This window comes from Terrapene carolina, unplaced genomic scaffold (genome assembly GCF_002925995.2).
Source record: "Terrapene carolina triunguis isolate 2854851 unplaced genomic scaffold, T_m_triunguis-2.0 Scaffold85, whole genome shotgun sequence".
NCBI classification, from domain to species: Eukaryota; Metazoa; Chordata; order Testudines; family Emydidae; genus Terrapene; species Terrapene triunguis.
In genome coordinates this window covers 63,732,657-63,747,090 of record NW_020664436.1, presented here as the reverse complement: position 1 = coordinate 63,747,090, position 14,434 = coordinate 63,732,657, and the positions used below count along the sequence as shown (strand labels likewise).

The 14,434-nt window shown below is 41.1% G+C and overlaps 1 protein-coding gene across 1 annotated transcript in view; it reads left to right on the top strand.

The window, feature by feature from the left end:
• RFX6 (regulatory factor X6) overlaps positions 1–14,434 on the top strand; it is a 50,323-nt gene that overhangs the window by 13,509 nt on the left and 22,380 nt on the right. The window contains exons 5-7 of the mRNA XM_024205391.2: positions 3,830–3,907; positions 6,535–6,562; positions 10,353–10,460. Of these exons, the coding sequence (XP_024061159.2) occupies positions 3,830–3,907; positions 6,535–6,562; positions 10,353–10,460 (214 nt within the window). The remainder of the gene's footprint in view (positions 1–3,829; positions 3,908–6,534; positions 6,563–10,352; positions 10,461–14,434) is intronic.

The following is a 14,434-nucleotide window of genomic DNA, read 5'->3' as shown; positions in this document are numbered from 1 at the left end:
CTACAGGAAGACTGGCAAGATAATATATAGGGAAAAGTGGGGTATGGCCTCCAGCTCCAACCCTTTCTCACCACCGCTTACCCAGTGACTCTCCAGATTCTACCAGAGCAGAGGGACGTTGGAGAATCAGAAGACACAACCACATTTTATACCCTCCCCCGCACAATCAGGGCCATTGAATCTAGACATCTGTGAGACCATCTAGCCTTCCCACCAGTGCAGGATTGTTTCGTCTCATACATTTACTAGAGTTTTGTCCAGTCTAGTTATCAATGTGCCATGTGATGGGACTAATCACCCTGAGATGGTTTTTCTTCCTCCCTCCACTCCACCTCTTCTGCCCATCAGGGATCTTGCTATTGCCCACCAACTCTGGCCCTTAAGAATTTCTCCATCTAATTGTCCCTCCCTCTAGGTATCTCCTTCCTTACCGAACATTTTTTAAAACATCAGGGATGAAGGGGTTAATATAGAGAGTTTGTAAACCAGGTTATAACTTTGGGATCCTTCTGGATGAACAGTGCTATATAAATGTAAGCTATTAGCTTTTATAGATGAGGAAATGATGTTGATGTAAGTGATACTAATGTGACACTAATGAGTCATTTTTAAACACATTACTATTTTTATTGTTTATACTTGAAATATACAAAGGGGAGTCTATCTAAATTTTCCCCTCAGTTAAGCTGATGCAACTCCACTGAGTTTGGAGGGTTATGCCAATGCAATTTAGGCCTGGTCTACATACAAAGTTGACCAGTTTAACTAAAAATTGTGATTCTAAACCAATTTACTTAAACCAGGGCAACTGTGTATTATGTCAAGAGTGTCCACGTGAGGGGAGTTGCACTGATTTAACTAGTGAATCAGTGCATGCACTGTGGGTGGGCAAGGCCTAAGAGGAGAATCCAGCCAATGTGAGGATTCCGGGATAGTATTTCTAGATATGGGCAGGAGGCTGAAAACTGACTCACAGGGTAGACAAGAAGCACGATAGTTGTTTCAAGCACCTCATCTGATTGAAGATGCTGCAGCATCACATCAGGAAAGAAGTAGTCTGAAAGGTAACACTGCTCTACAGCCAAAATGCTTCTGAAAGAAATGTAGTCAAACTTTACTAATTCTGGGTCACTGAGAACGAAAATGATGCTTAAAATTGTTGATTGGCTCTAGTTTTCAAGATATGCTATTGGGTCAGTATATATGACCCTTGACTTAGGAATGGCGGAGGATAAATGAGTTATAAAGGGAAAGGATCTCAATTTAAACCAGAAATGACTAAAATACATCTTTGACTGGATCTATGAATAAATCTATGACTGGGTTTGGACAGTACTTGCTTTTTAGGCAAAACAATGAATGATGCAATCTGAAGCTGGTATTGCATCATACATGATATGAATTGCATCATGTTATTCCTAGAAGTCATGGATGATGCAATCATAACGAAGCTTACATCACTCTGCTGAACAAATTGCCCTATATCAGCTCTAGAAATCATAGAGTGTCGTGCTCTCTTTGTCAGTGTTTGATTTTGCAAAGGGACACATTTCTGTTTAGCCAAAGTGAGCAGAGATGCCTCGTACTTGTGTGAACAGTGCAGATAACTTCTGCTATGTTTGTGGTGAAGTGACTTTTGCATCACAAAAGCGCAGTATAACCACTATGGTTAAGAAAGCCTATCACCTTTATTTTGGCTGCAAAATTGGAGATCAGGACAAGAGGTGGGCCCCACACATATGCTGCAACACTTGTGCAACAAATCTTGGCCAGTGGTTGAACAGGAAAAGGAAATCTATGCCTTTTGCAGTGCCAATGATTTGGAGAGAGCCAACAGATCATACCAGCAATTGTTACTTCTGCATGGTGCCTCCAGTTGGGAAAGGTGTGACAAAGAAGAAAAAGTGGACTGTGCATTATCCAAACATTCCATCAGCTATAGGCCCAGTACCCCACGGAGAAGGACTGCCGGTTCCTGATGCACCAGAATCATTCTCACTTGAGTCAGACGAGGAAGAGGAAGAGGATGAAACTTCTGGTCCTGAACCATCAATGTCACAGGACCCACATTTTCTCCCATCCTCTTCCTCTGAACCACACCTCATAACACAAGGTGAACTGAATGACCTTGTCAGGGATTTGGAACTACCCAAGAGTAAGGCAGAGCTGTTGGGCTCCAGACTACAGCAGTGGAATCTCCTGGCAGGTGATGTTAGGGTTTCCATGTTCCGTGACCGTCAAAAGGATCTTGTCCCATTCTTCTTCATGGAAGGTGATCTTGTAGCCTGCAACAACATCGATGGTGTGATGGCAGCCCTCAACATCGTTCACGATCCAGATGAGTGGAGACTATTCATTGATTCATCCAAGACGAGTCTTAAAGCTGTTTTACTGCATAATGGCAATGTTTTGCCATCAATTCCAGTTGGTCATGCAGTCCATAGGAAGGAAACCTATGACAACATGAAACAACTTTGGAGGTGCATAAACTATGACCAACATCAGTGGCAGCTTTGTGGCGATTTGAAGGTTGTTGCTCTCTTGCTTGGTCTGCAGACTGGATACACAAAGTACTGCTGTTTTCTCTGTGAATGGGATAGTCGTGCAAGAGATTCCTACTACATCAAGAAAGATTGGCCACTCCGACAGTCATTGGAGCCTGGGAGGAAAAGTGTTCAGCATCCACCACTTGTTGAATCAAGGAAGATTGCCATGAAACAACAAGGCAAACAACTACAGGTTGTTGGTGGAAAACTTCCTCAAGGCATACAAAAGCCTTGGTTGCAACATGTCACTAAAGATACATTTTTTGCACTCTCATCTAGGTTTTTTTCCACCAAACTGCGGCACAGTGAGCGACGAGCATGGCGAGCGATTTCACCAGGACATTGCAACAAAGGAGAAACGCTATCAGGGCAAATAGAGCCCATCAATGCTTGCAGACTATTGCTGGACAGTGACAAGAGATGCTCCATTTAATGAATACAAGAGACAAGCCAAGAAGCGCCGAGTAGACACTGAATAGGACTAAACTATGTACATAATAGTTTTTTGCCTTTTGTTTCATAATAAATTTTATTTATATAACCCTTTTGCTGATTTTTAAAGTGTTACATAAACAGGACAGGTGAAATATTATCATGTAAAGCAACCATAAACACATGAAAAGACCTAGGTTTACAATTTATGATTAAAACTCTACTATCTACACAATATACATAGACATAAAATATAAAAACTTAAATATCTTAGAAACAGTAGCCAATCAGTTGTTTTAATTGTCATATTTGAATTCAGCACATCAAAATACTTAATAAATAGCACATTTTATCTCTGAAGCAGACGACTTCTAAAAAATTGTAGACCAGTGTTATAAACCACTTCAAACTTTCCAGGGATTCAGATACTACAGTGATGAGCATGATATAAAAATCTAGATAGATGGATCAAACCTGACACTTTAACCTTCACCGGGAAGCAAACAGAAAGCCACTGCTGACTATGGAGCAGAGATGAGATATAACATGGCAGGACATAACATTTAATAAGTGGGGAGTTGCATTCTGCACCAGTTGAAAGTCTAAGTGGGTTTTGAGTGTATCCTGGTAAGTGAAGGAAGTAGTTTAGCTGTGGTCTTTGGGCCAAATCTTGAATACAATGGTAATATTCCCATTGCCTTCAGTGGGACCAGGATCTGTCCCAGTGACATGACAAATAATTTTAATTAAAATAGATTCTAAGGAAAAGTTGAATTAAGTACCAGTTTAGTTCCCTGTAGACCTTTATGTGTGTCCTCCACAAACGTAAGTAGCCCTTTTCTTTTTCACAGGTATCATTACTATGGCATCGGCATTAAAGAAAGCAGTGCGTATTACCACTCTGTGTATTCTGGAAAAGGGTTGACAAGGTACAGTAACATGACTTCTGAGACTAAATCTCTGCCACTGTATTTTGAAATGATGTCCAGCAATGATCTAATTTTAATCTTATCTATCTCTGTAAGGTAGTCACAGGACACCTATCACTATAGTATAGAGGCACCAGTAATATTGTTCACTCATGTTTTTAATGCCCCGGGTTTGGGGAAGTAATTTACTTCCAAAAATCCAAGGTTAAATTTTTGGACGCAGTGGGCCAGATTCCAGCTGATGTAATTCAGCATACTTCCGCTGAAGTCAAGGGAGCTATGCCATTACACCATTTACACTAGCCCACTACATTTAGAAATAGTGAAGCTCAATTTTCAGAGCATTTTGCTTACACATATTTGTGTGGCAGTCTTCTCCATTTGCCACCCAATGCAGCTCACCATTGTAAAACTGCCAGGGAATGGTGTGAAGTTGGCACCTGTGGGCAGAAAGGTGGGTTTCAGTGTAGATTAATATTTACTGGTTCTTTTACTGGCAAATATCAAGCTGAAACCTAAACCAGAAGCTCTAATTATATTTATTTAAGGGACAGCTAGCAAGATCAATAAATTATGATAGCTGCATGTTGGTTTACCAAACAAAGATTAATAGTTCATAAAACAAATGTCTCAGTTCACATATGGCTTGAATGAAGGCTTTCATTGTCGATGAAAATAGAGACATGATTGGGATTGTGTTAAAGGAAAAGGGAAAATGAGTTCATGGGCATATATAGAAAATTCAGCCCCTGGCAGCTTCAGGTTATCGCCCAGAGTCCCTGACATAAGAAATAGGGCACAACAGAAAACATGAGGCTAATGTTGGCATTGGTCATCTAAAGAAAGGGGGATCCTGCAGTTGCTGGGTATAATAAATCTGAACCTGCCATTTCCTTATCCAGTATTTATCAAGGGTTGTGGGGGTGTTTTTGGCACATTTGTAGATGAGGTTATTTTGTAATGCAGAATTATCTTGAACAAATTGCTCATTTAATTGAGTGAGAGGTACAAAGGGGACCATATCACTAATGGCGCTGGGCAGTATCTCAGCCAGAGCCATGCACCATTAGGTTCAAGCCTGTAGCCTTGCAAGCTCCATTGCTGCTGAGTGAAAGAAAGTGGAGTTAATGCAAAAGTACCCAGGGCCAGCTTTTCAAAGGAGTTTAGGTGCCTAACGGTGCAGATAGGTGCCTGGTGGGATTTTCCGGCACTACCAGGTGTCTAACAACTATTGATTTCAGTATGAGACTAAAGTGCCTTGGTGCTTTTGAAAACCTCACTAAGCACCTTTCTGCATCTTTAGGTGCTGAAATACCTTTAAAAATCTGCCCCTCCCACCCCCATCGTTCAAAGGAGGACACGTAGCACACTCCTACCAATAGCACTGTGGGAAGAGCAGCTTTAGCTTGTGACTGGGGCTTTGGAGGAACACACCCAGCAAAAGCTGCCCAAGTTATGTGCTGAATTGGTGGTGTCCCCTTGTTGCTCTGTCCACAATATACATCTAGCTGTGAGGCCACTTAGCTCTATCTCTGTAGGCAGTGGAGTTCTTCTGCCTACCCACCCTCTCTACTTGCCTTCTGGTATCTGGCATCAGACATGAGGTTTGGAAGGAACACACATTTCCCCTTTCCAAGACACTCACTGCCACTCCCCTGATCCATTTTCCCTGAGTCTGGCCTGTGCGGGCCTTGGGTCACCTCTGGCCATGTCAGCTCCACTCCCTGTCCCCGGCACATCTCAATGGCTTGAAACCACAATACCTCCCCATGTCACTATAAAACTTCATATTGTCATTGTAGTCTTACCACCTTGCAGCTAAAATAAGGGGAAATTCTATTAATTAAACAAACCACAGCTGACTTGTTTTCATCATTGTGCAGATCCTTGTAAAACCTTGCCACCCGGGATTCTCTAACGTAGTAGATCTAATTCAACTTGAGTTTTCTAGTGGCTGCACCTAGGGTTTGCTTCAACACCCAATGAAGCCAATGGGAGTCTTTCCACTGACTTCTGTGGCCATTGGACCAGGCCCATAGTACACAGAATGGTGTCTATACTGTTACATATTCCTGACAGTTATTGATGATTTTTTTTCCCATCAGAGATGCATCCCTCTTGGATTGAAACCATTCTGAGTTCTAGGAAAGTAGCTAGTTTCTGGCAAACACTATTTTATGCTGTTAACGTTCTTCTCAAAGGGGAAAGTCTAAACTCTTTTTTCTTTCATTTATTTTTTATTACTCTGATTCTCTGCTAGGGCAGTTCTAAAATATTCTAGATTTGGGGCCAAATGCTTCCCTGACTTACAACCTTTTGTGAGGTTCTGACACAGGTTTGAAGTCTGAATGGAACCTGGGCCTTAGACTTTTCTGTTTGGTCACTGCCCTAAATTCTTCACTTTTAAAAGACTGTCTCCCATGGCTTTAATGATGTTCTCAGGAGCTTGGAGACCAGTAGCAGTTAAGGAATACAGCTAATTGTCCAGGCATGTTTATTTTTCAGGCTCGCCATGATCATTTTTCCATCCAGTGCAGTGTGTGGGGGAGGAGTTGTTGTTGTTGTTTAATTAAAATAACCACAATGCTCAATTTTGATGTATTAATACAATCTATTTGTTTTCAAAGGTTTTCCGGAAGCAAGTTGAAGAATGAGGTAAGCACTGTGCCCTGTTTTCTCTTACTTGTAGTCCATTATTCATAATAGTACTATTGAATAGGGAGTGGTTCCCCCCAGCCCCAGTTTGCTTGAAAATTGCAACAGTGCATTATAGGGTAGATTGTACGACCTTTAGTCATGCCGCTAAGCATGTGCTCCCAAGAGTAATCCCAATGAAGTCAATGGGATTACACTTGTGAGTAAGGGGTCTCAATGTAAGGGTTGTATAGTCTAGCCCTGGGTGTCTGAGACCATGCAGTCAAGTTTCAAAACAAAACTACAATGAATGTCACCAGACAGGATTTAGTGAAAATTTTGCAACTCTCCTTCCATTAAACTATATACCTGCTCACTGTCTTGAAAATATCATAGAATCATAGGACTGGAAGGGACCTCGAGAGGTCATCTAGTCCAGTCCCCTGTACTGAGGCAGGACTAAGTACTAGACCATCCCTGGCAGGTGTTTGTCTAATCTGTTCTTTAAAATCTCCAATGATGGAGATTCTACAACCTCCCTAGGCAATTTGTCCAATTAGTTTTTGCAGAAAGGATTTACAAAGATTGCATGAGATGTCACTCTCACCAGCAACATGGAAACATTGAAAAGATTTTAAAATCTTATAGGTACAGACTAAATGAAACTTGGATGAACACTGAGTGCCAGGCACATTGTTTACCTCTGGTATGTTTTATCACATTTTTTAGTATTTTTTCTGTACGAGCAGATATCAGAAAACTCTTTTATCTAAACCAGTTAGTGTGCCATTAGAGTCTGCATGGTTAATTAGGCTGATAATATTGCTGTCATTATCTTAATGTTAAATAGCCATTAGAAACAGATGGTATTAGAATGAAAGGGCAGGTGGCAATGGGTTAAAATATCAAACCTAGAAGTGGGATACAGTCATAGAAATCCATTAGCACAATGAAATGGTGCAAATGTTTTTTCTTAAAAAAAAAAAAAACTTTTATGCACTAATTTCCTTTAATCAAAGCTTTTAATACATTTAATGGGTAATTGCATAATAAAGGCACCCAGATTGCTCCTGTTATCAATTTAAAAAAAAATCTTGACGCTGATAGGCAATTGGAGAACTGCAGAAATATTGACTCAAAACAGTGTTTTAACTGTCTAATGTTTAAGTCAATACAGAATTTAAACTTCTATCATTTCTTTCATTTAGCTCTTTATCTGTGTTTGAATAGGTTGATGGGACAGGCATGGTGCTGTTCAAATAACATATGTCTGTCATTCCTTGCTTTCTGTTTTGTTTTTTTAATGACAAAATAGAGACTGTTTGGAAGTCTGAAGTGTTCATTCAAATCTGAATTTAATGTATCCCAAATGCAAATGCACAGCCTCAAATGAAACAGATCAGTGTAAGAATGTAAGTCAAAAGATTAAAAAACAGGGCAAATAAGTGGTGGACAACACCTAGCTTCAGTTCTTGCTATTCTGAATTCATTTAATTTGAGACTGACTCAGATTGTTGAAATCTTTATGTCTGCTTCAGTGGACACGGAATTACAAACTTTTCTGTATTTCTTTGCACTATGTTTATGTACACCCATTAAACTTGCTAATTCACGCTAGCGTGAAACTCACCCATATGCAGAGGGCTAGAACTAGGCCAATTTAAGTACCACTTACATTCTCAAATCAGGGTTTAAATGTGCTGGCCCAGTACCCAGGCTGAATCCCACCCAGTAGTGACTGAGGGAACCCATTCAGAATGAGTGGATTCGTAAAGGTGAAATTCCTCTCATTGCAGAAGACCAGTGCACGGCTCTGTGCACTGAGGACTAAGTGAGGCAGAGAGGGAACACGGGGACTTGTGCAGGCAGCCTGACCAGGGGTAAATGTAATCCTAGGTGAGCAAACACAATTCAATAAGCCAGGAGAGCATCGCAGAATCTACTCTGTCCATTTATCTTGACCACTATCATTTCATTTTCCTCACGGTATTTCATAATGCAGCACTAAGTGTACTGTGGTATATGTTGTAAAGCTTAGGAAGTCTTAGTAACGTCATACTTCACATTATACAGGGTGCTACTGCTCAGTCTTTGCTGAGAAGTGGGCTGAGGCAGCCGGGTTTTTGTGGGAATTATAAAGTCAGCAAACTAGTGAAGTGTAGATTTGTCATGTTTTATCGTACAGTCAGTATTTGAACATGCAGGCTTGTCATTGTTTCATCATCTGCACCTGCCGTCGCTCTGAAAGGGAAAGGCTAGCATCAGCATTCGGGGCCACAGTTCTAGCCCTGAAAGCTTTCCTCTCGAGGTATAGCCAGCACCTGTGCTACCTTTGGCTGTGATCCTGCCAGGGCTTACAAGATTCAGTTAGGTCACTGCTTGAATGGGAGCCCTGTAGGCAACATCTAGGAACTGAAGAAAGTGGTAGTGATAGCCCAGAAGGGAGGCATTTTCCCCTCTGAGTTAGTACTGAGCCAGTGGCCCTGCAGGGTAATTGGCGGCATGGTGTTCTCAGAATACTATCCTCCAAGGAGATGTAAGCCTGACGTCACGACCCCTTGTGCTTGTTAACAATCTCACAGCATTTCTTTTTTGTTGGTAAGAGAGAATTGACCTTAGTATCCTGGCCAAACTGCAGATTGGTTAAGTGTGTTTTGCCTCTCTGTACTATATCCGTCATGAATTTATTCTTCACTTCCTGCCCTTACGCGCAGTCCGGGAGACCTCAGTCAGGCAAAACTAGGGACTTCAGTGCTGTGCTCTTGAATTGTTGCATAGTATTGCAGTACATTTGTAATGAACTATGGTTACACACCCCTCCAGACACCACTATCTTCAGCAGGGATTGAACCAAAACCACAGGCCACTGCCATTTGACCGAAGGAGAACTCCTTCAGATGTGAGAAAGCGGCAAGGCACAGAGCTTAGTTCAGCTCCTGAGAGTGAATGAATGGGAATCACATGTATGCAGGTTAGACTGATCTGGGAACCTTTATAAATGAATGGGAACTTACCTCCGAAATGAGCAAGGAGCAGAGCTGCTCTTTCACTTATCCAGCCAATACCAAGAAAAGGTCTTGGTATTTACAGTCTCATAAGTGTTTCAGGAGGCAATTCGAGTCTCACTGTGAAAACTCCCACTCATTTAAATGGAATAGGATTTGGCCAGTGCTTAATTTGTAATGAAAGAGGTGCAATTTTTTTGCATTCATAACTGATGCAGCAAGCCCAGAAGTGCCAGGGCTATGAACTGCCAAACCTAGAGGTGCTGGGGCTCCACCTAGGCAAGCCATGGCACAAATTAAGCACTGGATTGGGCCCATACTCTCTAAAGGGTCCATTCCAGAAAAAAATGTGTCTAATTAATCTCTGATATAACTCAGTTAAAGTCAATGGAGTTGCACCAAAGATTAATTTGGCCCAGTGTGATCACCTGGTCTTACAAAGCTTTGTGTATGTTTTATGTATGTCCATTTAAACACAAGAGATTATGGTCTGCTTTCACTTGTAAATCGGGAGTCAATTCTTTGAAGCCAGTAGAATTCCATGAAGTCAGTGGAGTGATTCCAGGTTTGTACAACTGTGAAAGCAAAATTTGATGGTGCTTAAGGTTAGGCATCTTACTGAACAGTGACCCAAGTTTTGAAAAGAATTATCTGACTTTGGAATTTTGGAAGAATTCTGACTTTAACCAAAGTTTTGGAACCTTTGAGAGTCTCATGAGATATAACATTAGTTAAATACTAATTGGTGGTAGTGGTGTTGGCAGTATTACATATTTCTAATTTTACTGTATTTTTACACATTTCAGGGTGGCTTCACTAGGAAATATTCTCTTAGTTCCAAAACTGGAACGCTCCTTCCAGAGTTCCCCAGTGCTCAACACCTTGTGCTTCAAGGGTGCATTTCTAAAGAAAAGGTAAAATGGGAGATGCTTCTTTCTTGACTTGCAGACCAAAAACTGTCAGAAAACTTTTCTCCATATCTCACTCAGCCTTTGAGGATCACAGTATTGACATGAAAGAGCCAGAAATGTCCACAATCAAACAGAGTTGACTGATTTATGGAAGGGGCAAACCTTTACTAATGTCGATTAACTGGCTCACCATTGGAAAGGTGGTTGAATTATTTACCTATTAACTGACCTAGTATTTTACAAACTGATGGTATGTAACAAGGGGAGGGCAAAACAAACAAATAGTTGGGAGCTGTATTCATTCCAAATGCCTTTGGATTTTAAAGTCAATTTTTACTGATTAGATTGGAGCAAATAATTCACAACAAATAATTAGGTGAAATTTACCTTTCCCCACCTCCCCTCTTCATCAACTGTCTATGAACAAATCACAAAATGCCATGTGTGCTGATTATTTGAAATTATTCATGAATTTTCTAGCAAATAATTCTTGGTCACAATATTGTTTGAATTGCACATTTGACTGTAGCATGGGAAGTCTGTCCTGTGTTGCTCAGTTACAGAAGTCCGATGGTATTGTTGCTGTTTCCTGAATGGATGATGTATGTAACGGAACAACACAGTGTACATTATAAATTGTGAATTTTACAAGTCAATACACAATATTACCCCATTCCCACTTGCACTTTAACCACCCAATAAACAGTTCTGCATACATAGCCCAGGGGTTAGTACATGTGTTATGTGTCTGATCCATGTAGGATTTGAATCTATTAAAAGGACCCTAAGTTGCAGAGCTAAGATCTTTAGCGCAAGCTGTAAACTCTGAAAGTTGCTGGTTCAGTCCCCCAGTGTTGGCCAAGTTGGTGGCTGCTGTACTAAGATTAGGGGTCTCTGAGACCCTAATGGCCACTGACCGGCTGTTGCAGTGCTGCCCATCCCCCTTCTGAGCCATCCCCTCAGGGGAGGAGCTGGTAGGCTCATGCCTACTTGTTCTGGAAGAGTGAAAGGAGTGGAGGCCTTGGAAGACCTTGTGCCTCTGTTATGAAGAGCGACATGTAAGAAGCCATTTGCAGTGCACAACAAGTTTCATTGGTCCTCTACAAAATCCAAGACCTATGCTATATATTGTTGAGAGCCACCTACTAGCATATAATCCATTAGCTAACTATTTACATATGGATAGATGTCTCTCATTTATAGACCACTCATGTAACAGCAGTGTCTGAGGGCAGCAGGGGCTGCCTAGCATACTCAACTGGCCTGCTCCCTCTGACCTGCTGTTTCTGCCCCATTTTGACTCCTTTCAGGGCAACAACAAAGCAGAAGCTCCCATACTGCTTTTTTGGCTAAAGAAAAATATATTTGCTACAGTTGGGAAGTTGTATTGAGCATGGGCAGCATGTGAACCGCTGGCCTGGGGAGGCTAGCCCCCAGCCCTGCCCCTTCCACACCCCTCCCCCCGCTGGAGCCCAGAGCCCCCACCACCGCCACTGGCCCCCGCCCCAGGCTAGTGCACCCAGCCCCAGAACATCTCCAGCCCCTGGAGCGCTGGTAGAGCTGGCACTGCAGCTCCAGCCCCGGAGTGCTGGGAACACGGGTGGCGTGGCCCCAGCGCCAGCCCCACAGCACATGGGAAGAGCCGATTCGCAGAGCGAGAGGCAGGAGGGGGACTGGGGGCAGAGCATGGGTAGGGCTATGCCTGGCTGTTTGGGTAGGCACAACCTCCTGCAGCCTACGATACCCGCCATCCATGGTATTGAGAGTTTAAATCAATTTAAGTTAAACCAGTGAAAACTTCTTATATAGACAGGCTCTCAGTTGTGGTTAAAATGAGCTGTAATACAGCCTAGTTCAGCCTCTGCAGATGGAGCTAGCCAGGTAATAACCACATCAAAACCTGTGCTGAAGCCATGGACTCTGTTTTGGCTGTATTGACAGAATCTTACTGACTGCTGCACCATACTCTGACTCTTGGAGACAAGGAGGAAACAAATACTGCATCCAAGACAGCTGGAGATCTATGAAAATGTTTACAGGTCCAGAACAGAGCTCAAATAGTATCTGAAAAGGATAGAATAGGATCCCTTTCTAGGTTTTTAAAGTGAAGGAAATGCCCAGAAGCTCCTCAGATATCATGATGATGGGAACTGCTATAAAAACCTACACAGATAGATAGTTAAAATGCTAAGAAACTTAAGTGAGTGGAGGTTCTGAAGGTGTAGAAGCTGGCATTAGGTGTTACAACTAAAGTGGGTTGAAATTTTCAAAGTTTGATTTAAAATTGTCAAAATTATAAATTTCTACAAAAAATTCCATGAATACATTGTTGACTCTCCCTTTCATCCTCCATTTTCCACACAGTTGTAGTTACAATTGTAGCTGTGTGAAAGTCAGCAGGTTCATTTCGCACAGTGATCTGTACACATCTTTTATTTTTGGCACATTCCCCTCTTTTCCCTACACCAAAAATGTGCAGAAACTAGGGCTGTCAAGCGATTAAAAAAATTAATCACGATTAATTACGTGATAGAAAAAATTAATCACGATTAATCTCGCTGTTAAACAATAATAGAATACCATTTATTTAAATATTTTGGGATGTTTTCTACATTTTCAAATATATTGATTTCAATTACAACACAGAATACAAAGAGTACAGTGCTCACTTTATATTTATTTTTTATTACAAATATTTGCACTGTAAAAAACAAAAGAAACAGTATATTTCAATTCACCTAATATAAGTACTGTAGTGCAATCTCTTTATCATGAAAGTTGAACTTACAAATGTAGAAGAATGTACAAAAAATAAATGCATTCAAAAATAAAACAATGTAAAACTTTAGAGTCTACAAGTCCACTCGGTCCTACTTCAGCCAATCGCTCAGACTAACAACTTTGGTTACATTTGCAGGAGATAATGCGGTGTGCTTCTTGTTTACAATGTCACCTGAAAGTGACAACAGGCGTTTGCATGGCAGTGTTGTAACTGGCGTCGCAAGATATTTACATGCCAGATGCGCTAAAGATTCATGTCTCTTCATGCTTCAACCACCGTTCCAAAGGACATGCTTCCATGCTGATGATGAGTTCTGCTCAATAACAATCCAAAGCAGTGCGGACCAACGCATGTTCATTTTCACCATCTGAGTCAGATGCCACCAACAGAAGGTTGATTTTCTTTTTTGGTGGTTCGGGTTCTGTAGTTTTCGCATCAAAATGTTGCTCTTTTAAGACTTCTGAAAGCATGCTCCACACCTCATCCCTCTCAGATTTTGGAAAGCACTTCAGATTCTTAAACCTTGGGTCGAGTACTGTAGCTATCTTTAGAAATCTCACATTGGTACTTTTTTTGAGTTTTGTCAAATCTGCTGTGAAAGTGTTCTTTAATCAAACAACATATACAGGGTCATCATCCGAGACTGCTATAACATGAAATATATGGCAGAATGCAGGAAAAACAGAGACATACAATTCTCCCCCAAAGAGTTCAGTCACAAATATAATTAGCGCATTATTTTTTTTAACGAGCTTCATCAGCATGGAAGCATGTCCTCTGTAATGATGACCGAAGAATGAAGAGGCATATGAATCTTTAATGCATCTGGCACATAAATATCTTGCGATGTCAGCTACAACAGTGACATGCGAACTCCTGTTTTCACTTTCAGGTGACATTGTAATTAAGAAGTGGGCAGCATTATCTCCTATAAATGTAAACAAACTTGTCTCTCTTAGCGATTGGCTGAACAAGAAGTAGGACTGAGTGGACTTGTAGGCTCTAAAGTTTTACATTGTTTTGTTTTTGAGTAAAGTTATGTAACAAGAAAACCTACATTTGTATGTAACACTTTCACGATAAAGAAATTGCACTACAGTACTAGTATGAGGTGAACTGAAAAATACTATTTCTTTTGTTTATCATTTTTTCAGTGCAAATATTTATAATAAAAATAATACAAAGTGAGCACTGT